The 24,780-nt window shown below is 36.4% G+C and overlaps 2 protein-coding genes across 4 annotated transcripts in view; one reads left to right on the top strand and one right to left on the bottom strand.

Annotated features, from left to right (window-relative positions):
* TMEM243 (transmembrane protein 243) overlaps positions 1-3,284 on the top strand; it is a 30,187-nt gene extending 26,903 nt beyond the window's left edge. For both annotated transcript variants that reach the window (XM_090287276.1, XM_090287275.1), the window contains exons 3-5: positions 63-113; positions 1,316-1,420; positions 2,691-3,284. In XM_090287276.1, coding sequence (XP_090143402.1) covers positions 63-113; positions 1,316-1,420; positions 2,691-2,813 — 279 coding nt within the window. In that variant the 3' untranslated portion in view covers positions 2,814-3,284. The remainder of the gene's footprint in view (positions 1-62; positions 114-1,315; positions 1,421-2,690) is intronic.
* The window catches only part of DMTF1 (cyclin D binding myb like transcription factor 1), a 36,528-nt gene continuing 14,854 nt past the window's right edge, over positions 3,107-24,780 (bottom strand). For both annotated transcript variants that reach the window (XM_090287274.1, XM_090287273.1), the window contains 12 exons: positions 24,013-24,089; positions 18,372-18,529; positions 17,237-17,269; positions 16,230-16,339; positions 13,953-14,181; positions 12,618-12,769; positions 11,326-11,535; positions 9,766-9,851; positions 6,233-6,388; positions 5,315-5,680; positions 4,613-4,757; positions 3,107-4,442 (listed from right to left, as the gene is read on the bottom strand). In XM_090287274.1, coding sequence (XP_090143400.1) covers positions 4,333-4,442; positions 4,613-4,757; positions 5,315-5,680; positions 6,233-6,388; positions 9,766-9,851; positions 11,326-11,535; positions 12,618-12,769; positions 13,953-14,181; positions 16,230-16,339; positions 17,237-17,269; positions 18,372-18,529; positions 24,013-24,089 — 1,832 coding nt within the window. In that variant the 3' untranslated portion in view covers positions 3,107-4,332. The remainder of the gene's footprint in view (positions 4,443-4,612; positions 4,758-5,314; positions 5,681-6,232; positions 6,389-9,765; positions 9,852-11,325; positions 11,536-12,617; positions 12,770-13,952; positions 14,182-16,229; positions 16,340-17,236; positions 17,270-18,371; positions 18,530-24,012; positions 24,090-24,780) is intronic.

Genomic DNA, 24,780 nt, shown 5'->3' on the forward strand with positions numbered 1-24,780 from the left:
TTGTACTTTCTGAAAAGTGCCATGGATCCATTATATGGCTCAAAAACTCTTTTCTCTTTCAGGATCGAATCATCAATTTAGTTGTTGGCAGCTTAACATCCTTATTGATTCTAGTAAGTATCTTTGTGTCTCACCTAGGCTCTTAGCCAAAGTTCTGAAAACTTGAGTATTGTGGTTCAATTAACTCTCCAAACAACAAAAAAACAAAACCAAAAAAACTTATAAGGGGCCAGTGTATCAGCACGGGAAGTATTCCAGTCATAGTTACATTAATGCTTTCAATTTTATTACAAAATTGCAGTTGGTAACTGGAGTAAATTGATTTCATCCTTCATCCCCAGTTGAGTATGTGAAAGTCAAATAACTTAGTTTTCTGAGTTTGCCATGTTTGTTTGCCTAGTAAATAAGTAACATGTCCTTTCCGTGCATAATCCACAGCTCCCCATTTTTCTGTTAATGTCTTGTTTGTTTCTTAAAGCACATTCATTATAATTTGGTTTAAAAAGATTTGGTCAGCATATAGTAATTTTTCACCCTATATAATATAGCTTGGTGCTATCACAATAAAATAAAAAAACAAAGCTCTATTTCCTTTAGCCTGAGAGTGGCATTTCTGTGGCACATTTTCATTAAATGTTAGATAAGTAAGGGAAGGGTTTAGTCAAGGAACGTGTATGAATGACTCATGGACATGGACAACGGGGAGGGATATGATTGTGGGAGAAGGGGTGGGCTGGGTGGGGGGGGAGCAATGGGGGAAAAATGGGACAACTGTAATTGAAAATCCAAAAAATAAAAGATTAAACAAAAAAGAAAGAAAATTTTAGGGAAGTTTATTTCCATGACTTCTTAAAAATAATGGGTATATTGCTGTATCTATGGTAGAAACAACTCTGCGGGCCATTTTTATGATGTTAGGCAAAAACAGTTTTGGTTATGTTTGTTGTTGTAGAAGTATTCAAAATAACAAAAAGGTCAGAACTTTGCCCAATGTAACCATTAATCCTGGAAATGAGGTTGAAAGGCTTTTTTATATTGTTAATGAAGATGCTATTTTGAGGCTAGTTTTACTGTGCTCTTTGCTCCTTTCATAAAGGAGGAAAAGGTTAGAAAGAGCAAGTACTAAAAGTAACGCAATCAAGCATATTTACAAATACTTTATTAAACATTGTGTTAATATTCCATTAAGGCAGATCTGATGGTAAACACCTCTTTACAGTGTGGAGCATTTTATAATAATTAACATTGCCTAGACTCTAGTTGAACCAAGTCTTGGAATTACTCCTAAGGCCTGATATAATTTCTCTTCACACAGGTAACGCTGATCAGTGCTTTTGTTTTCCCTCAACCACCTCCAAAACCACTGAATGTATTTTTTGCTGTCTGCATCTCTTTGAGTAGTATTACTGCCTGCGTACTTGTGAGTACTGTTTAGAATTTAAATCGAGTCTCCTCCAGGGCTGAAGATTGCAGTCCCTAGGACAGATTCTGGCCCTGGGTCTATATGAAAGGGTATCTCTAATTACAACCCCCCCCCCCCCAAGGGTGTCAAAATTCTCAATATTAATTGCAGTGTTTTCTTTTTAAATCTGAGTTTATTTTCTCCCAAATCCCAAAGTTGTAACCCTAAAGGGAAACTTTCCTTGATAGCTAAGTCATGGAAGGAAAGAGTTTAAAAAGACTTAGGTGGCCAAAGATTTTATGTAATTTACTTAATTCATCTTCTTTTAAGGACTGTCCAGGGCCCACCAGGCTTTAGGAAAGGCCAGTACTGCTCTTCAGGGAAGAGATACAGCACTAGCACTCTGGATTTATTTCTAATTACAAAATTAGCCTGTTTTAATCTCTGTGCTTACCTCCCAAATGGAAGTAATTCTCCAGGAGAACCTAAAGCTGTAGATGTATCCTTGTCACAATGTTCACTTTTACCACAGAGAAGCCTTTCTTTTAGGTGCAGAGCTCAGCTGGGTTATTTGCCAAGTGTTCGTTCATTCATTAGTTAGCTGTTTTTTCCTTTGATGAGGCAGAATCAAAACAGTAACCCCTTAAAAGCAATTGTTTTCACTCACACAGGGCTTGAACTGTAAGAGCAATGTGCTTCTGTGAGGTAAAATTAAATGGGACCTCCAAGCTTCTAATGCACTGGTTCTGCTCTACTACTCCTAGATCTGAGGGAAGAATTCAGCAGTCCCACTTTGGGAGCCTTTGGCTCTCCTCCCACTCCTAGCCCAAAGTCTAGAGACCAATGGTGGTTTAGTTTAAACCAAATACATGCATATGTAAGCCCAATTTTGTATTGGCAGTCTGAATGTTGTTTGAATTTCAAAGTTGTCCCTTCCACTATCTAAAAGAATTGTATATTTTACTCAAAAATACAGGGATGGGCAAAAGTAGGCTTACAGTTGTTTTGTTCACCCCATACTTAAACTATGTCCTGAAGGTACATCTTCTTGGATGCCTTGCCAAATGACTGGTGAATGCTGTTGATTTGAACCGAGAACAAAATTAACTGAGCAAGTAGGAATAGTATGATCTTGGATGTGGAAATTCAGATGGTGCTACTTGAATATTAAGTCTTAGGGATGTAGGTTAATATAAAGACTGTCTCATTTAGGGGAAAAAGAATTAGTTGTATTTTAAATACTTGACCCAGTGGCTCTTACTTAAACTTTTAATTTTTCTTCTTTTAGATCTACTGGTATCGACAAGGAGACTTAGAACCGAAATTTAGAAATCTAATTTACTATATCTTATTTTCTATCATCATGCTATGTATATGTGCGAACTTGTACTTCCATGATGTGGGAAAGTGAGGCTACCAAGGAGAAAATACTTACCAAGTCTCTTCAAAGCTATATATTAGGACTGTGAATAGAAGCTGGATAAGGTATGCTGAAGAATCGACTGCAGAAGTCTGACACATGATTTTCACGCTAATTGTAAATCTAAATCCATCTTGCAGGGGAGACATCATAGATCATCACTTTGCTTTTTTTTTTAAGGAGCTGATATGGCACTTAAACATTCCAACCCTTAAAAGCTCAAACAGCACAAATAATTTTCACTTTTGAAATTAAAATTTTTTATAATGTAATTGCATGGCAAAAGGCTATGTAACAAACAGTCTTGCATTTTAAGACAAATATTCTTTTATTTCTGTTAAACTGAATGTACAATTATTGTTCCCTAGACAACCAACTCTTCCTTATAACTACAATTTTATGTTAACAAAACACAGACTGTGAAAAAACAACTTTGATTGTGAAGATCTAATTACAATAATAAATAAAATAATTTATACAAGGTTTTTTTGTGACTTTTTCTATAGGAGTCATACGCGTTAAAGCTTTAAGAGACTAGTTTTGGTTTAACCTTCTCTAGTATAGGAATGACTCAATTTATATTTCACTGCATTACAGAAGCAAATTTTGTTTTTCAAAATTGCCTCAGAGGGAGAAATTTTTATCGCACCCTCACCAGCTAATGCACTAAGTGAACAGCGAACTCTGATACCCTCCTTAATTATCTTTCGGGGTAATACATATCGCAAAACATGTAAGAAACGGTCATGGTACAGGATAGGGAACTTCCTTCCCATTTCATTTTACCTCAAAGTGCTAATTTTGTAAACTGATGACAGTGGGTTCTGAAGTGAAAAGTCTGAGTTTTGATACTATTCTCATCCATAGTCCCTTTAAAAGTAATAAAAAACCTGTAGTGAATGTTCTTAACTCTTTTAATGCTTTCCTCCTACTCAGCTTAGATCAGCTCCCACTGCTAGCTCAGCAAACCCAAGGTAACTGCCGCACAATCACCTCCTGGTCTGTCCTTGTATACTGGTCAAGTCTCTAATGATAATTTTCACCTTTTTGAAGAAGGTCACTGGTAAGCTCTAGGCGTTGTTGTGACTTCTCTGAAATATAAACAGGCCTACTCAAGATTGGATAGAGACTTGTATCTGATCTTTAGAGATGAATATTACCGCTTTTAAAACAGAGTAGTTAAGCTTTGGTGATTTTAAACTTTTCTCAGTGGCTGAAGTGAATGAAATTCCCTGCTAACAGATGGCACTAATCACAGGGATCTATGTAGGTAAAGACCCCCGACCCATGCTCCACTCAACTACACTCTTGTAAGACTGGACCTCAGATGATGTATTTAAAGGAGGTAAAAAGTCATAGCAGCAACACCATATGCGGCTTAAGCACTGTAGCTATTTAAAAGCCAGAGGAATGGTTAAGTTAAACATCTTGGGGGTTCCTCCTATTTCTTTGGAGGTGTTGTAATTAAACTGTGGCTTCCTTGCCTGAACTATCTGTTTCTAAGAATGACCTAATGACAGTTTACCAAATCTTCAACATCCTTTGAGTCTTCTGAAACAGGACTGCACAAAGATGATCCAATGATATTTGATTCTTCTCGATGATGTTGGAGTATGGGATCTGTAATGAGTTAAGTTTCCAGTTACTCTTAAATGTCTACCAAAGTGCAAAATTTAACAAGAAGACTAATCTTTATTGTTGGGTCAAGAAAGACTTAAACAACTGAATTAAATATGTGACTGCCTGATTTTAAGACTACTCAGGCACATGATGCAGTTGTACTCTAGTACCTGTTAGTGTTGTCAAAGGCAAGACAGATTCCGTATCTATAACATCAGATGCTTGGATAAAGCCATGTGGTGAAGGAACAATAAGTATCGTTTCATCATCAATTGTTTGATCAACTTGTTCTTCTATAGCAGGAGACTCTAAATCCTAAACAGTAATTAAAAAAAAAGAGATTGTGACACATATTCCTTATTAGTTTTCCTTAAGATCCCAAACATGTTTAGGTTTGAAAGGACTTAACTTTCAAATATTATCCCATTTTAAAATTAAAGACATGAAAGTTAAGGTCTTAAAATGGACAAAAGTAACTTTAAACTCTAATGTATTAACAAAACATTTAAAAGAACCAATTCAATTATAGGTTCCCTGAATATAGAATAATGTTTTTCTTTAGCATGGGGTTCCTAAGCTAAACCATAAATACCTATTATTAACCACCCTTAGGAAAATGCTTCCATGGATTCTAGCAAACATTTCCAAGGAAAAGCTTTTAGTGAGGAACAGTGTGGTAAGAAAGTAACACTGCTGGTTAACTGATATTTGTGAGGTCAGAAGTGGGGTTGACACTTTATTTTGTGTCTTAAAAAAAAAAAAAAAAGGTACCACAGGATATCACCCCAAAAATTATTTCTAGGCTCTTTCTAAACTGCAGGTTTGAAGCTCAAGGCAAGAACCCATAGGCTGTTCCTTTAAATGCAACTTACCTCCGTAACATAAGCACAGGCTAAATGAGAGGGTGCTTCCTCCTCTTGTTTAAGGTCTTCTTCTGTTCTGACCATAACACTATTCATCAGTTCTGTGCTATTTTGGTCACTGAATTTGGATACATGAGCATCATTAAATGATGGCTCTACAGTCACCTTAGGTTGATGAATTTCATCTGGGAAAGTGTCTGCTTCTAGGACATCTGGAGGCTCAGGAAAATCAGATGAGTGAATATCACTATCTACTGTCAGTTCTGCTTGGGATATGGAAGAAGTGATGTCCTCTGTGGCAACTGTCTGAATGATGACTCTTGGTGTGTGACACTGCACTGTAACATTGTCACTTGTGTTCAACAAATGCTCTGGCTATAAAATGTTAAAAAAAATGATCAATGGCAAAATAAAGTACCTACCATATTCAAGTTACAGGGAACCAATGACATTTATAGGTGCTAATATGGGCTCCTGTTCCCCCCACCTGTCACCTCTGGAACTGCAGTTTCTTATCACGGTTTTTCTAGAAACCCTTTCCTTGCTTACGTGGGCCGTGGCTCTCCTAATGTCGCTATTCCCCTAATTTTAAGTCCATCCCAGGTAAGGGGACACAGGGAGAGTGATTTACCCCAGTAAAGGCAGAGTGAAGATATAAAACGGTACTCCTGGGACAACAGTGATAGGAAGAATTGTTTAAATAAATGGGCTGTATTAATTTTGGCTCTTGAGCTCTAATAGGTACTCAAATAAATACTTGAACTGAGCTCAAAATAGCACCCCCCAACCCCCACAAGATACTTTTACTGAAGGCACATGGGCTCTATCACAGTATTGAAAACTGGAAAAGCATGGTGATGCTTGTCAGTTAGCCAGTCTTCTTTACAGAAACTAGAAAAATGGAGCAATTTATGTAGGGTAACATACGGATAAAGCATGAACAATGATCTGTTCAGGAGAAGCAGGAGCAGCAGCCGTCACAGTCACTGTGGGACTAGCAGTCAGAGTGAGGGGAAGGCCTTGGCTTGAGCTTGTCTGCAGTAGGTAGGTACCTGGAGTCCCAGTGGGCTGTAAATGGAAAGACTGAAAAAGGAGACCAAGATCAGCACAGGTTTAAGTAAGCAGACTTACTAGTACTCATTAAGCCCAGCTTTATATCCAAAATAGGGACTGACTAAGAAGGTGAAACAGCCCTGGGTGCTGTGGCTTGGTGGATTGAGCCTACAAACCAAAGAGTCGTCAGTTTGATTCCCAGTCAACATACATGCCTGGGTTGCGGGCCAGGTCCCCAGTTGGAGGCGCGTGAGAGGCAACAACACAGTGATATTTCTCTCCCTTTATTTCACTTCCTCTCTCTAAAAATAAATAAAATTTTTAAAAGGTGAAATATCTTTACCTTATTCTTTTATAAGATTTTATTTATTTTGAGAGAGAAGGGAGGGAGCAAGAGAGGGAGACAAATGTTGATGTGTGAGAGGAACATCAATTGGGCCAACTGGAGTCCTGGCCCGCAACCCAGGCACGTGCCATGACAAGGAATCAAACGCGCAACTTTTCAATTCGCAGGCTGCTCACTCCACTGACTCATACCAGCCAGGGCAGGGCTGACTTTAATTCACTAGCCACAAATGTACTTATCAATTGGGTAGGTGTGAACAAGTAATAAAATGATGAATATTAAGTAATTAATATTACTTAATATTTAACAGAGTTAACAGAGAGGCAAGGCCTGTATCCTGCTCTTCGCTCTTCTGTTTCTATGGTCTGGTCTTACTTGTGTCATGGCATGAAGGCAGTCACATAAGCCCCTACTTCCAGCACACCCAACCTTCCCTCGTTATCCTTTCTCTGTAGCACATAAAAACTGGCAGTCTCCCAGTTTAAGTTTCCCATTTTTGAAAAGGCACTACAGATTTTTTTTCACAGAATAATTTTAACAAGTATTTTTTATATTAAGAGGAAACATACAGAAATAGCAATTACCAGTGTTTTGCTAAAGGGAAAAGAAAATTCCTATTTGAAAAGCTGGTAAGCAGATAAATATTTAGATTTTTGAGAGTACAGAAATATAACAAAACTACTCAATACCCATACACCTTTCACAGCCATAAGCTTCTATAATAATTGGAATTCAGTTTATCCTAATGCTCTAAAGTTAAAATATTGGGTGGGCCAGAAAGTTTAGTTTTTTTCTGTATGATGGCTAGTGGTGCTTAGTTGTCTTTTAAGTTCATTTAAAACAATTTTGTTAGATTGTATTGTGATAGCTGTCATATCAGCTGAATTAAAAGAAAACTTATCAGAATTGCTGAATTTTTGTGTAGCCATTTTAATACTGAAGATGGAAGATAATGTGCAACATTTTTGGCATATTCTTTATTTCAAGAAAGGTAAAAATGCAACTGAAATGTACAAAAAGATTTGTGCGGTGTATGGAGAAGGTGCTGTGACTGAGGGAACGTGTCAAAAGTGGTTTGCTAGTTTGTTGGCGCTACTGACATTTTGGCCAAATAATTCTTTGCTGTGGGGCTGTCTCATACATTGGAAGATGCACCCCTGGCCTCTACCCACTAGATGCCAATAGTGGGAGATAGTGGACATACTCAAAATAACCAAATCAGTTCACAAATATTTCACCAATAGTTATTGGTGAAAATGAAACATGTGTCTTATTTTATGGAAAATGAACAGACTTTTTGGCCAATCCAATATTTGCACTTAAAATAGAGGTGGAGTCATAGAACCAGTTCTTTAGTTTTGTATGGTCTTGTGGACCTAAGCCACAGCTGCTCTTCTGGGTACAGACTCACTGAAATCTAGGTGTCCTAACTGCTAATGTGACAACAGTAACTACCGCTCATTGAAAGGGTTGTGAGGATGAGAAATGATTACAATGGTGCTTGGCGCACAGTGGGCACTCAAAGTCCTTCCCATCTCCATAAAAGTGAAAGGTATTTTCCTAATGGTTGTATTTGTTAATCATGTGTGGTCACACACTAAATGTTTTATATGTACATGTATAATACATTACTTTAATACACTTATACATTTAATACTTACAATTTTTTGAAGCTGAGGCACTATTATCATCTCTATTAAGTTAGAACAGAAGTCTCCAAATACTTGATTCTAACCCAATAAGTAAAAACCTGAACACATACCCCAGATATATGTGTATACATTATTTAGCCAGGGGGAGGGGACAGTAGCAAAAAAGAAGGATGTTCTGTTTTCGATCTATGAAAAACGGTTATCTTATACATCCCTATGTTGTAGATCACTGCATTAGGAAACTGAGGCTTAAATTCCTAGAAGTTCCAAGGTTGTTCTCAAATTTGAGAATTTTTTTGTTGTATTGGCCATCCTTTTGAGATTTGGATGTGACAATAAACTTGCACTAATGCCCCTTCTGTTCTTCACAGCAAATCTTGACATAATTTAAATAAAAGTATTTTATATTTTCTTCATGAAAATTGAGCTAATTCTGGCTTTGCCATATTTTAGAAAGCAGGGGAAGGACTAGGACTTAAGAAACATCAATGTATGTTTGCCTCTTATGAGCCCTTGACCAGGGACCTGGCCTGCAACTCAGACATGTGCCCTGACTGGGATTTGAACTGGTGACCCTTTGGTTTGCAGGCAAGCGCTCAATCCACTGAGCCATACCAGCCAGGGCTGGGTTTGCCTGTTTTGGACAGTTCAAATAAATGGTTGTCATATACTATCTGTTATTTTGTGTCTAGTTTCTTTCATATAGTATAATGTTTTCAAGGTTTATCCTGATTGTAGTATGTATCAGTACTTCATTCTATTACTGCCAAATATTTGTGTGGCTATAGGACATTTTATTTACTCGTTTATCAGTGGATGGACGTTGGGGTTGTTTTCACTTTTTTATTATGAATAGGCTTTTATGTGGACATATTTCTCTTAGGCATATCTGAGATAAGAATTGGGTCATATGGTAAGTATATTTTTAACCTTTTCAGAGACTACAAGATTATTTCCCAAGTGGCTATACCCTTTAGGACTGGGACTTTTAAATTCTGTATCCCCAATTGCCAGTATAATATTTACTGAATGTTGTTAAATAATTTATTCCACAAACTTTTCCTCATTAGCCAATATGAACCTTTTGCTTATATACTTGCTTATGACAATACAAACCTGTAGCATGCATGTACCCTACTCAGTAGCACTGGCATTTTCACATATAAAAAGAACACATTATTGATTTATATACAAATGAAACAAAAGATTAAAATTAATTATAAAAGTGGAGGTCTGATTTATGTTGTCTTCTAATTGGCCTCAAAACCATGGACACAGGTGCACTTAATGCCAGTCATGTCTTTATGTTTCATTGGCTTATAAAGTGTGTAGCATTTCTAAACCGGATACCAACTGGTCTTTCTTATGCACATAGATTGCTGATATCTACTTTGTGAGGTATTACTCACTGGAAGAATCTCAAACGTTTGTAGTGTTCCACTGTTTAGTGTTATTGTTTCCGAGTCAACAGTAGCAGCAGGGGAGTCTGTTGAGGCTGTGGTAAGAACAAGGACAACAATAAAATACTTTGTAAATTATTATGAAGGCACTCATACTGAATCCTCTGCCTGGAACCTGAATTTACTTACATTTCTTATGAGATATTAAGAAATCTAATGGATTTATCTGGGATGGCATACACCAGGGACTGGCAAACTATGGCCCACAGCCAAATCCAGCCCACTACCAGTTTTTGTAAATAAAGTATTACAGGAACATAGCTGCACATGTTCATCTATTTTCTATGGTTGCATTTGCATTACAATGGCAGAGTTGAGTAACTGTGACAGAGACAATATTTGCTAACCCCTGAGGCTAACTTGTAAAAAGATAGGAACTTGGACATTCTGGGAAGCAGTACAGAGGTCTAGAATGGTAATCACCTGAACACTACGTTTTATATTCTAGTGGAATTGCTTCCTAGCACTGTAAACCTGAGCAAGTAACTTACTTTTAATTCCAACGAATGTTCAGAGCCTTTTATCTGTCTTGCTTATCTCATATAGTTGTGAGGATCAAAAACATGAGATAAATGCAAGTATTATTTCAGAACCACCACATTTGGGAGACTGAACACCACTTCAGAGATCAGATAGTATAATCTCCTTATAGGTGTCAACTGAGACTCAGACTTCATCAGTGTCTGCTGAAGGTTACATAGAACTAAGACTTACGAGAAGAAATGTGATCTCTTTTGGTACTTTCAGTTGCGCTGAAAAAATGATTTGGAATTGACTCTTTATGTGGAATGTCTGTTTTTAGTTTATTATATTCTGATTAGAACACTTTTCAGTTTGAAAGAAATGTGACACCTTTACCAAGAGAAGTGGACTTCATGTGTGTTATTTCTCTTTCTATATGATGGATTCTTAAGATCATACCTAGAATATTTGAAGTGATTCAAGATAAATAACCTAAATCAAGGGTAAGCAAACTATGGCTGCAGACAAATGTGGCTTGAGGCTAAGCTATGCTGTGAATAAATACCATTTATAAAATGTTTGCTCTTTTCCCAAAATGCATTGTCAAATCAAGTCAATGAAAATTTTAACAGTCTCTATGCACAATCAATCTACAGCCAACAGTAGCTCTCATATTTATGGTGGGCCAGTAATTTCAGTTGCTTTGCAATTCTCAAGAATATAAAAACAAAAGACTGCCAAGGAAAATTCTTCATGCTTTATTACACTGGTGGAAATGTAAAGCAAATAACCAAATTTAAATTAGAACTTCAAGAATAAGTCAGGCACGATTAGTTTAAATGTAAGGTAACTGACAGTTATTGCATATACAGATATATAATGTTAATTATTTAGGTGGCCCAGTGATTTTTCAAACTGGATCTTAGGGTACACTCATCAACTTGGATAAATTCCTGTCAACATTCTAGATGAGAGAAAGGTGCTAGTCATTAACTAATTTATGTAGGTCACATAGCAAGGAGACTTGAGGTCTGTCCAAACACTTACAGACATGGGTGATCTGGACTGGAATCTGCAAGGCTGTCATGGGGCTTGGAGAGATGGCTGTATTGTCTTCCAAGCGGGCGACTCTGATCTGAACGTGCTGTACACTGGAATTGGAATTACTGTTTGGAACTCCAGATCCTGATTTACTCTCCAAAAGTGTTGGGTTGTTTTTCTGATTTTCATGTAACTGTTTCAGACCTTTTATTAAGACTAAAGGGAGATGGACAGACAAAAACAACACTGATTCTCTCAAAGACCACCATTTAAGCAGCAAGGGAGGTGGGGGGTAAAGAGGGAAAGTATTTGGAATAAATCATTGTATGCTGGATATGAAATCTTACGAAAATAATAATTAAAAAAACCATTTTTAAACTACAGCTATCTAGAAGTTTTTGGAAATGTTCTCCATCATAACAGATTATGAATGACATAATATTGTTCTTGCCATCTAAGTTGCATTAAGCAGCAGCTGATCTTTTCCAAAACAGAAATATGCAACCACCTTGAGTTCTTGTTCAAGAAAGCCAACTCTACACTTGCCCTCCTCTGCTAGTCAGGACAGACTAAATCAGTCCTTCCAGGTGATGCTACAATGTGGCTGGGTTCATGTTACATTAGTATTCATTCATTGTTTTGGTTTTATCAGATTTATAATGGAGTATTTAATTAAAAAGACATTTCATGAAGCCTAAGTTTCTCAACATTTAATTTTCCTTTGGAAAAAATGGACGTTGGAGAACATTATTAAGGGGAATGAATCTGATTATCTAAACTAAGCAGACTGTATAACTTAGTTTTTAGTGCCTGAGTGCACAGCAGGCAATGGAGTGAAAAGTCTGCTATGCCTCGCTTTTAAGCAATCCCAACATACCATCTCTAGATTTATGTAACAAATGAAATTAGAAATTTACAGAGCCTTGGTTCTACAAAATAAATTACCACAGAATTTCTCTACATAACAAAACAAATTAATATATTTGAAAGTATTCAACTCCTAAAGTAAATTAAACGTCAGTTTTCAGAAATTCATCTTTGTACACAATGAAATGTGTATGTAAAATTTAGTTCCTTTTTGTAGTTTAATGAGAACAAGAATGTGTATATTTTTATCTTAGGTTCCTTGAAAATTATCAATCACATCAACTCTTATTTTCCAAAGAAATAGGGCAGAGGTTTAAGTGAAAACCTAAGACTCCTATCTCTTTAGCTGAAACAAAAAACTTCTAGCCTCTAACCCCTGAGGAATAAATATGGTTAAGACAAGGGAAGGACTCAAGCAAATGATACATTACCAGGGAATGAAACATCTTTATGATTTGCAATTTGCCTTTTGATGGTCCACCATTTACTTCGAAGCCACTGTGGTGAACGGACACTGCTCCATCCCTCTGCTAACAGATCCCAGTTTATGTCATTTTCATCAGCTACATCAAGTTCTGCTATCCTACATGTTACAAAATAAGCACCTGTTAGATGTTAATTTATTTCTCTGTAAGAACCCACCTCTGACTACAGATGATGGCATTGGCCAAAACAGGAATGGCAGGTTGGCACCGAGATTCTATATTGTTAAGTTGCATGGGATAGGATTCGAGGAGCTAAGAGCTATTAAATATCACCAGCAACAGCCTTTTGTTAATGGTACAACCAATGGGATGAATCATAAATGACCCAGATGAAGCGCTGGGAAGGAAAGGTTAGAATACGGTAAGAACAGATTTAGTTGTATAATGTTCTGCAAAGTCTTATAGTGTTATAGTAAGTTACTTTCAGGATCTTAGCTTTTCCATTTGTAAAATTAAAACAAAAACAAAAAAGTTTAAAAATGAGCCATTTATAAAGACTAGTTTAAAAAACTGTTAAAAACAAAACAAGACAAAAACAATACTCCAGCAGCAACCAAAAAAACCCCAACCCCTCCCAAATTCCCAAAATAAAACCCAACTAAATTTGGGGTTCAATGGTTTATTTGTTTTCTAGCTTTAACTGTCACGCAGATTTTGATTTTCAGTAGGGAGCAGTTGCAATGATAGCTTTTATTCATTACTTTAGTATCTCAAATATTTTTTTGCTGGCATTTTTGCCCATTTGAGTCACTGAGTCTTAATGGTTAAACCAGCTAATTAAAAAAATAAACTTGGGATTATTATCTTAAAGTTATTTTTTGATATATATGAATTGGAAATGTCTGATCTGGTCCAGTTTAAAGGTGTGGGGTAAACTGCAGACGGCCCCCTTTGCAACCCTGGCACAGCAGCCAAAGACTGAGTGGCCCTCTCACCCGCAGTGTGGCCCCTTAGGCTAGGAAGGGGTCACACTGCTGGGACAGTGGAAAAGCTGCTCTGCTGCTGCCTGTGCCACACCTGTACACCTCTTCTGTGGACACAGAGGACTTCAGTCTCCATGCCTTCAATCTGATACTTTGCACACGCACTAAAACCACCAAAAAGGAACAAACACAAAACAAACAAAAAGAGCTCAGTATGAAATACTTATGATCATAAACAGTGGCTCTCTATGAAAAGGACACTTTACAGACTTTAGGCATCTAGAGAATCAAAAGAGGACAATCAAGACACCCACAGCAATCAAGCAGCTTTTGTCATTAAAAGATTTAGGATACAAACCTAAGGATGAGATTGATTTCATCTTCCTTGGTCCACTCAGTACCTCCACTCTGTTTCCAGTTCAGGTAGTTGAGCCATTTAGAACGACACTGCTTTTCTGAGCGAGTACCCACTCGTTCTGCCACAGCTGCCCAAGACACACCTTGTGTGACAATGTCACCTGGCTCAGTGCTTGTCAATTCATGAACCACCTCTGCAAGTCTCTTTTCTTCTTCTTCTGTCCACTTCCCTGCAAGAAGAAAATCATCCAGAATACTGCTGCTACCTTCTCCCTCACCCCCCGCCTTTCTTTTATTTTTTTCAAATCAGACTCAGCCCTGTATCTCTAAGGACTGTTGGAAGTAGGAAAGAGTACTAAAAGTATTTCTGAATGACCCTCAGGTAGAAAACTGCATATAATATCTACAAGACAGCTGTACTTTACTAACCCAATCAAGTTCTAAGTACAAAATACAGAATCTTAATCAAAAGCACAAACTGATTATTTAAGAAAAACTACCCAAAACGTTACTAGAAGGATTTATGTCTCTCAAGTTATACTAAGTCCTAAGTGGGAAGAGCGTCAGCGGTGGCTTGATGGACAGAGAAACTCTTACTTGTACCTTAGGCTCACCTAAGCATCCCTGCTCTGCAGAAGTGATATAGGCTCAATGAGACCTTTATTTATAGGAATCCATGGTGAGGGGCAAATGGAATAACATGTATGGCCTCCCACTCATTTTGGTAAATATAAAAATAGGTTTACACCATCTCCTTTCCCCACTATTCCAACTTCAAGCTTCTGTGATGAAATATAAGTCTGAGACTAGTATTCATGCATGTTTTTAGTCTAGGTTTTTATGAACTCAAACCCACTAATAAAAGGTAATTTTCCTCTCGGTCTTTTCTTAAGGAGCTTGAGTAGAAAAACAGGAAAAAACTTTGTTTCTATTTTGTTAACAGTAGCTAAAAACTCTGGAAACATTTAAAAAGGCCACATGCTTGCTTCAAGGACTCATTTAATCAACAAATATTTAGTGCCTGTCTATTACATGCTAGGCAGAAATTCGGATACCATGGATTCAAGACAATGTCCTGCTCTCCTATTTTAGCATGGTAGGAAAGAAAGGGAACCCTCAGATTGCTGTCTCCTGGTGTGGTACAAGAGAAAACTCTTGATCAGAAACAACAGATAGCAACATAGAAAGGTAACATGCAGATCAGTATCTCAGGCTGGCTATCAAGGAAGGGCACAGTGTTTGTCCAAATTATGCTAAAAAAGAGGCTTCTGTACACACAGCACCTTACATGTACCTCTGGGGTACAGCCTGTCTCTAAAGTTGCCATTCCTGCTTACTAAGCTGTCATTCACCAGAGAATGAGAATTGGTGGGATTTATTTCTTCATCACCTTGTGGGTAATAGTGCTGATGGAGAGGTTAAGCAGGAAACATTACTGATTCCACTTTAGTGGAGGGGTGGATTGGGGCGGGGGAGGAAAGAAAATTTATTTCCTGGAAGCTCAAGCTTAACTTGAGAATGGTTTTTCTTATGAAAAGACTGATGAGAGACTATGTATCCTTCAGAGAACATTAGGGCTAAAAAGAAATCATGACACCACCTGTTTTAACCTCTTCTTTTTAGAGAAAAACTGAGGTTCAAAAAGGTTAAATGAGAGTTTAGTAGCAGAGCCTAAATACTGGTTTTAGTCACAAAATTTAGGTTTACCAGTACCATCTATACATGTGTATATATTAAGGATTAAATAGGCATTTTGTGATCTGGCCTAGGGACTCAAACACCAATCACAAGTTTTTTGTATGGAAAATTTTAGTTTGTTTAAAAATCATTAAAACACAGCTTCTTCCTAAGTTGTGACCTGCTGGAACTAAAGTTTTTCATAAACATGAGTTGATAAGCTACTAATAAAAGTTCAATAGTTAGATGAGCTGAAATTAAAATTACTTCCTGTATATCTGCCTTAAAAATACCTGTATATAATCCTTAAAAATACTTTCCCAACTGGAGCAGTTTTTAATCGCTATAAAATGGAGACATGCTAGACTTAAAATCTATGAAACTGAGATGATGTTGTTTCTGTGGACAATGTCATTTTTACTTAAAAGCGCAAAAATAAAGAATGAGTTGGCTCTATTAAGCTTGATGAAAAAGGAAGACTTGAAAATAAAATTTGAACTGAAGTGAATGACAAATTTCTTCCCAGAAGAGAAAGCAGTATCTGAAGGGGCAAGCAGCTCAAATGTGACCTATGAACACCGGCCAGCAGCAGTCACAGTACCTGTGTTGCAAGTGTCCTTCATCAGTCGGCACCGATCTTTGACGGAAGATGCACTCCTTCCTAGCGCCGCCCCTATTGTTGCCCAGTCATTGCCATGCTTTATCCGGAGCCTAAAACAAGAGTCTGCCAATCAGCATTGGGTTCAACTTTTTCTCCCTTTTAATTTCATCATTTATTCTTCATTCTTCTTCTTCCCATTTGACTGGTTTGGAAGTTGTGGGCAGCAATACTTTGAGAGCCAAAGTTTGAAAGTGTGGCCTTTTTGGGGGGTCCACAGTTGTCTGTGGGTGAAAAAAAGACAGGCAGCAATTGCCTTTTTCCTGGGTCAGAGAAGAAATAAGTAACTTGGATATGTGTTCAAAAAAGACCAAATTTCCCCTCAGGTTACTGATACAATCTCCCAGGCAATCCCCAGATTTTTCCCTTTTGAATGCACCTAATAAGCTTGTCTCAGATATCTGAAAATTTCATAAGTCCTTATCATCACAAACAGGACCAACCTTCCATTTTTTTCATTATCCGTACCATACATTAACCCATACTTTATGGTCTTAACTCAATGAAACAAAATTATGTTTCCTGTGAAACAGCCTTTATGAGGTAGAAGTTAAGTGAAATAGCTCAGACATTAAGTGAAACATTGCCAAGTCACTTTCTAAACTAAGCCATGTAGCACCACCTTGGTTTTGATCCTGGTATATAAGTTGCCCAGATTTAGACTTACGGCCAGCAAAAATGGCCATCTGATATCTTCTGTAACTCCCAACAGTGGTCTAAGGATGCATTTGATTTGTTAACTGACAACAGAAGGAGACAATTTATGGGCATGGCTCCTCTGTGCAGGCACAGATCTAGTAAGTTCTTTTTATGGTCACTCAGCAGGATTAAATTAGATCAGTCTACCAAAAATCTCTTGAAATTTCAAAGTAAAACTTTAAAAATATATAAAACAAAATAATAATAAATGCCAACTATCAGAATTAATGAATAAAAAAATTTAAACTTACTCCTTGAGCTTTTCAATTTCTTCAGGTGTATATCTAGAAATTTAAAAAAAAATTAAAAAGATTAATTAAAACAGGGAATGCTAAAAACTTTAATAAAAATCAGAATTTCACTTAAGGAGTCAAATGTTAAAGTCACTTAGCATACAGGTAATATTTTCAGAGTAACCAATTTCAAAGTAGATTAATAAAAATTATTGCTTCTACTTTCTTTTAAAAAATGAGTACTTTTAGCTATAATAAAAGTGAGCACTTCCCAATTTTATCTAAAAAATTCAACATTTAAAACATTTGCTCCTAGGTGCCTAACTATTCCTGGTAAAGTTCAGTTCAGGCATCTAATATCAGAGCAATTCTAAAAGACTTATTGATGACATTGTAAACCAGAGCTAGAAAGAAAATCTATGGTAAATTCTCACAAGGCACTAAAAAATTTAAAGTTCTCTTCATTTTCTCTCCCCATGCGTGGACATCTGACATGCTCTAGCTCCACTACAGAGGCTCTTTGTCCTACTGGGCAAGTACACAATATAGTCAATGCAATGCTCTTTTTAAAAAACAGTATCTAGTAAGCAATACTATTGTACTATCACCTAAAATTCCCAAAAAGAAATAAAAAATGTCAAAACACCGTATAATCATTGCACTGAAAATATGATGCTTTCCCATGTTACCTACAACAGAAATCCATGCATTGTATCCATAAATTTAGTTATTAAAAAAAAATAAGTCACTGAACTAGGAAATGCTATACTATTGATATAAAAATGAATAGGAAAAATGTTAGCAATGAATTTTATAGAGTTCTCTTCACACTTTCTAAATCTTTAAAATCACTATTAGTTTTTATAATGTTATTACAAAGCAGACTTTGATGTATTAAGTCAGCTAAGTCTTAAATCAAACCTATATAAAGTGATTTAGATTTTAATTTCTAAGGGACCTTAATTATAAGGAGGTTTCACCATATTCACAACATGGACCTGGAGAAACATAACCCAACAGTAATTCACAGTATAGCTATCTCCAATTATGGATGTGATCATAACTCCATTAAAAAAACAAAGAAAATGAAATAGAATTCCTTAACTATTTCCTCTAATTACATGAAATCATGCAGCATTACAAGTTTTCATACTTTCCCACATGGTTTCTGTCGTCATACATGCGAAGCACTCTTCTATAAACTGCAAACAAAGGCCGGTTCAGCCCCCATGCTATAGTCCTGTAGAAATCTTTTCTTTCGTCTTTTGACATCTCAAAGATGATTTCGGTAGCATCTTTAATTCCGCGTGCCTAAATGGGTTACATTTCTTTGATTTAGGGATTTTTGATAAGATGCAAATTGATACACTATACTTTTTAATAGTTTTTTTTAAAGATCATCAATGGCATTTCAAAAAATTATGTATTGCTAATGCATTAATAAGTCAAGTATAAATTTAAAATGTTGCAAGATAATAGTGATACTTAGATGTTCCAAAACTAAACTGTACGAGATTCAATCAAGTCAAGTTCTGTCAACTCCTTTTACAATTATAAAAAATTAAGATCTAAAGAAAGTGGAAGGAAGAAAATTGTAAGAACAAAATCAATAGAATCAGGAACAAATAAAAAATAGAAAGGACAAGCTATGCTAAAAATTGGTTCTCTGAAAAGATTCATTGAGACTAATAAAATACAAAAGGATAAACTAATGGCAAAAGTAGGGAAAAAAGACAAAACAATATTAGAAATAAAAAAATGGGGCTTCTAGAGATTCGAAAATTGAACATCCTAAAAATTTTATGGCAGTAAGTTTGAAAACTTACATAAAATAAATTCCTAGAAAAAGTCAACTTACCAAAACTGACTCAGGAAGAGATAAAATATCTAATAAGTACAGACCATCAAGAAAATTTAATCAGTTATCAATAATGGAAACCATAGTGAAATAATGAAAACCCCAGGCCCGTATCGGTTTATAGGTAAATCCTATCAAACAATCAAGAGAAACATAATTCTGACTTTAAACTATTCCAGAGTAAAGAAAAAAAGGGGGACACTGCCCCATTTATTTTACTAGGCTAGCAAAGCCTTAATAGCAAAAGCAGACAAAGACAGTGTTCAGAAAATAATTTTCAGCCTAAGCTCATTCATTAACACAGATCCCCCAAATCCTTAAAAGAGTTTAGCGTGCTGAACCTAGCAATGTATGAAAAATGTATTAAATCAATGCAAAAAGTGAGCTCATTCCAGTAATACAAGTTTGTGTTAATGTCAGAAAAACTATTAGTGTAATTAATCATGAGTATTTTATGGAAAAGAATATAAAATCTCAGTTAAGTATGAACAAAGCATTCACAGAATTCAATATTCATATATGACAACACTCCTAGCAAGTTAGGAATTGCTGATAGTCTAATAAAAGAAAAATAATGGAACGTATAAAGATTGGAAATGAGTCATTTACAGATGTTAAATATGACCCGCCCCCCAAAATAAATAAAATTTTATTTTAAACAGTATTTAGCAAGGCTAGTGGTTACAAAATCATCTGCATTTCTTTACGAAGCTCATAAAAAATCTTTAAAAGTTCTCATTTACAATAGCATCAAAATTAAAAGTATTATGATTAAATCTTAGGTAATTTGTGCAAGTCCTTTATGAAGGAAAATATAAAACTATCAAAAGAAATTAAAGAGGAACTAACTAAAATGGAGAATTATACAATGTTCTTCAATAGGAAGATGGAATATTGTAAAGATGTTAATTCCCCTGAAACAGATGCACAGATTCAATGCAGTCCCAATCAAGATACCAAAAGCTTTCCATTTACTACAAGCTGATTCTAAATTTATAATGGAAGAACAAAGGGCGAAGAATACTCATGGAGATACTTGCCCCATCAGATACTGGGACTTTTGAAGATAGTGATGCATTGTTACAGGTATCAACAAACAGAACCTGGGAACAAATTAGACATTGGAGATCGGGAAAAAACTAGCATTCAATAATGATGTTGGGACAATCGTTATACATAACACAACATAAGACTGAAACCCTATCTCACGGCTATAGGGAAAAGAAATCACAGTGAAAGGCAAAACTCTAAAGCTTGTATAAAATATAAGAATATCTTCACGCCTTTGAGGCAAGGGAGGATTTCTTAAACAGCACGCAAAATATGAAAGTAAAAATATGATAATTTTGGTATTGAAATGGAAAAACATTTTTGACAAATGGCATCTAGAGAAAGGGAAGACAGGCCACTAAATTAGATAAGCTACCTGTAACACAACTGAAAAACCATTAGTATCTGGCATACATTAAGTACATCTAGAAAAAGAAAAGCCCCACAGAAAAATTCGACAGGAATTTCAAAGAGTTAACATGAATGTCTAGTAAGCATATAAAAACAGGTAATCAGAAAAAATACAAATTAAAACCATAGTAAAATACCATCCGCACCCTCCTGATTTGTACGAATTAATAGCAAAAATCTTTCCCTGGCTGGTTTGGCTCAGTGGATTGAGCGTCGGCCTGCGAGCTAAGTGTCGCTGGTTCGATCTTCCAGTCAGGGCACATCAGAGAAGGAAAACTCTGACTCCAAAAAACCTCCGCTGCCTTGCGGCATACCTCTTCAGGGGAAAGGCTAAGGGAGTAAACCCCGACAGAAAATCCGGAGCCGGAGTCCCTAAGGTGGTTTGACGTTGTAGTCAACACCGGCAACTCCTGCGGCGCACCTGAAGCCAAGCTGTATTGACTCCATCTTTCCCTTGGATCCTTCAGCTGCGAAGAGAGGGGGGGTCTGCTGCATGGGCAACAGCAGACCCTCCATATCACCCTGCCCAGGCTCTGTAGCTTCAGCTTCACGGAGAGGACACTCCAGCGACATCGCAAGATGTCGATTCAACACGGAAGGAGACAGATACCGTGTCACTCCCGAGTCGGCCTGCACAGCCATTCTCGGCGGTGCAGATAGACTCTTAAGAAGCTACACCATCGTCTCTCGAGACGGACGGCTGCCGACGAATAGCAAAAATCAAAAAGAACCCACTGAGGGACTGGGTGAAAAAGGTGAAGGGACTAAGAAGTACAAATCAGTGGTTACAGGACAGTCATGGGAATATGAAGTACAGCACAGAAAATACAGTCAATAATATTGTTATGACTACATGTGGTGCCAGGTGGACACTGGAAATATTGAGGGGATCACTGCATAAGTTATATAAATATCTAATCACCATGCTTGTACACCTAAAACTAATAAAAAATAATATTGAATATAAACTGTAATTAAATAAAAAAGAACCCAAATGACCATTAAGTATGAAATGGGTAATGTGTTGTATATATATTTTGCACAATAAAATACAGCTAAAGAAATCCAACAGGGCATTTACTTCAGAATCATAACATCTGACAAAAGAAGTTACATAATATCCAGAGAATGAACCTATTTATAAAAAATTTTAAAACAGGCAAATCTACACTGATACATTTTATATACTCTTTTGAATGTATAAAATCTGTACCAAATTAACAGCAAAAAGTTTCTAAATTTTATAATTTTTTCCTAAAATTATTTTGTTTATACAGTTTCAATTCTGTAAATGATTAAACTTAAATATTTACTGGGCACTGTGTTGCAGGATAACCATATAGTGAGATAAAAAGATTATTCTCTCCCTCTTTTTGTTGTGGCAGTTACTTTACTTTCATTTATTCTTCACCCAAAATATGAGATATATGACATGTAAATAACTGGTTTTAAAATTGGCTCTACAATGTTCATAGAAGAACACTACATAATAAAAACCATGGTCAAAAATCAAAATCAAATAAATTATCTTTTCCCACAATCTACATCTTTTTAGATATTTTCTGTTTCGCCAATCCTATCCTATTCTCCCAAATTACCCAAAATGAGAACTCTGTTCAGTTACTCCAACTCTTCATTTCTTTCTCCCCCCAATATCCAGTCATCAAGCTTCAGCTAAGACTACTTTCTCATCTGCCCTTTCCCTGCCAATTCCATTTCTATCAGTCTGATATTTTAGTCATGTTCTTTCCCCTTAATCATAAAGTTGGGAGTCCTTGGAGATCATCTATTTCAAGCCCCTAGAAAAGAAGCCGGCTTCTTAAATTCCCGAAGTGCAGTATTCTTACCACTCATTACTTGTCTTATTTAAACCCATGCATTTTTTCCCCAGTTTCAACTAAATTGTATGTGACCAGTGGCCAACTTAATACACTTCTGGATATATTTTAATTCTTTTTTTCTTTTTCTATTTTTTTCTCTGGATAAATTTTTAGTGGTCACTATTTCTGTTTCTCTTAAAACAATTTGCTTGATGGGAAAAATCTGTATTCTTTAAGAAAGAATTAAAGTTTTGAACTCTTCATAGTTTACAAAGCTTAGATTTGGAAGGATGCAGCTTAAAATAAGATAAGAATGTGAACATTCTAGAAAGCAACCTATTTATAGCCAGCTAAGTATAAAACAATAGAATGATCACATAAATACTGTACACTTCCCAGTCTCAAACAATGCTAATGGTCTACATTTCAAACATGCACTATTTAAATCTAACTTAATTTTGGGAATGGTCAGCAAGTTTCTGGAAGGTTTCCCTAAGAAGAGCACACATTTACCCTGATGGTCTCTGACTTAACTAAGGTACCAGTCTTTTCTCATTTCCTATAGGTTAGAGTTCTATTTCTTTAGTCTGGACTTCCAAGCCTAGTTTCCACAGGCTCATTATTTTGGTTCAAATTAAAGGAGTTAAACATGTTAATTTAATGTGGTCTGGGTTTAATCTCTGATTTCTTTATGCTCAGCATTTACATATGCTGTTCCCTCCAGCCCTATTTTAGCATGAGTTCTACCCCCTCCCCCATTTTTTAAAGCTTTTATTTATTTATTTTTAGAGGGGAAGGCAGGGAGAAAGAGAGGGAAACATCAAATGTTTCAGATACATTGATTGGTTGCCTCTCACATGCCCCCAACTGGGGGGGACCCAGCTGGCAAAGCAGGCATGTGCCCCAACTGGGAATGAACCAGTGAACTTCTGGTTTGCAGGCCAGCACTCAACCCACTGAGCCACACTGGCCAGGGCATCTACCCCCTTTTAAAAGACTCAGCTTAAATCCTTGCTCTTCTAAATATTTTCCATAGCTCCTAGCCCTAAGAATACTCTTCCTAATCTCATGCAGAATTTATAACATGTATTACTCACATTCAAAGCCTTGCATCATTCTGTACCTATTTTCAACTTTCCCAAGTGACCTGCTGGCTTTTCAAAATCAAACACTATGTGTTAAGGCAATTCATATCTCCAGTGGCTCAAAAATCCTGTTTTAACAAAAAGGATGACTAAACTAACAGAAGCTTGAATATGAAATTAAATTAAATTTTGATTTATTTTTAAGAAGGAAAGGACTAGTATGATGTCATAAATTCATTCAAAGAAGATGCATATCTTAAGCTTTAGACAATATAAACTTAAACTCGAATTTATAAGCTGCTTTATAAGACAGGGCTTTAAAAGTCTGAGAGGCTATTAAGATTTTGTCTAAACTTCAGGGTGTTAACTAAAGCAATAAAACTGATAATTCAATAAGTTTTTAAAAATACACTGTTATCATACACCTTAAAATTATTAAGTTACAACATTAACCAGTCATCCATTACAAAAGTTATTGAGAAGCTCCTATCTATATATAATATACTGCTTTGATATTTTTGCAAGTGGCAGTGAACAAACTAGTGAAACAAAAAAAATGCCATGAGATACCTTTAGATAGCGTTCAATATTGTTCATCAAAATATCAATTTCTTCCTTGGACCACATCCCTTGTTTCCATTTATGTCCTATAAGAGAAATCAAGTAATATTGCAGAAAATGTTATTCCTTAAGAGGAATAAAATACTAAAGATTTGCTTTCTGATTAAATATATTATCTATGAGAATATGTAGCTAATTTGTCATTCACCTGAAACCTGAAAAATCCCTAGGTAAAGTTGCTTTTGAAACCTAATTTTTAAGAAGGAATACATATTACTCTACTAAATAAAGACAATGGCGAATAAATGATTTTTTAAAATGTCACTTCCTCTCAGTTAACTCTTCTTATGCTTCCAGCAGTATTTAACAGCTAAAAAGACTGTCATGTCAGGGTGGCTGTAGCCATGATCCCCACCTCCATGCGCATATATTATAATTTTCCTAGGTCACCCTTATCTAAGAGAATTCCTTCTGCTTAAGTATTACACATCTCAGGTTGTCCATGTGCCACCTTTGTTAACTTCACGTATATATATGAGCCCTTGCCGTTCAGGTGGTGCAGATGCTGTCCCTTGTCCTTGCCCGCTGCCCTGAGACTGAAGGCAGATGATCTTGGCTCCTGTGATTCCCGTGTCCTCATCACCCGCTGCCAAGAGACTATAACTGAAAGGCAGATTTGATTGCTGTTCTCGCCCACTGTTGTGAGAAGGAACTTGGTATGAACTCCCTCTCCAATGCTTGTTTTCCAGTCTTGCAGAATCCAAAGTAAGCTGCCTG

This window comes from Furipterus horrens, unplaced genomic scaffold (assembly GCF_987537825.1).
Source record: "Furipterus horrens unplaced genomic scaffold, mFurHor1.1.pri manual_scaffold_9, whole genome shotgun sequence".
NCBI lineage: Eukaryota > Metazoa > Chordata > Mammalia > Chiroptera > Furipteridae > Furipterus > Furipterus horrens.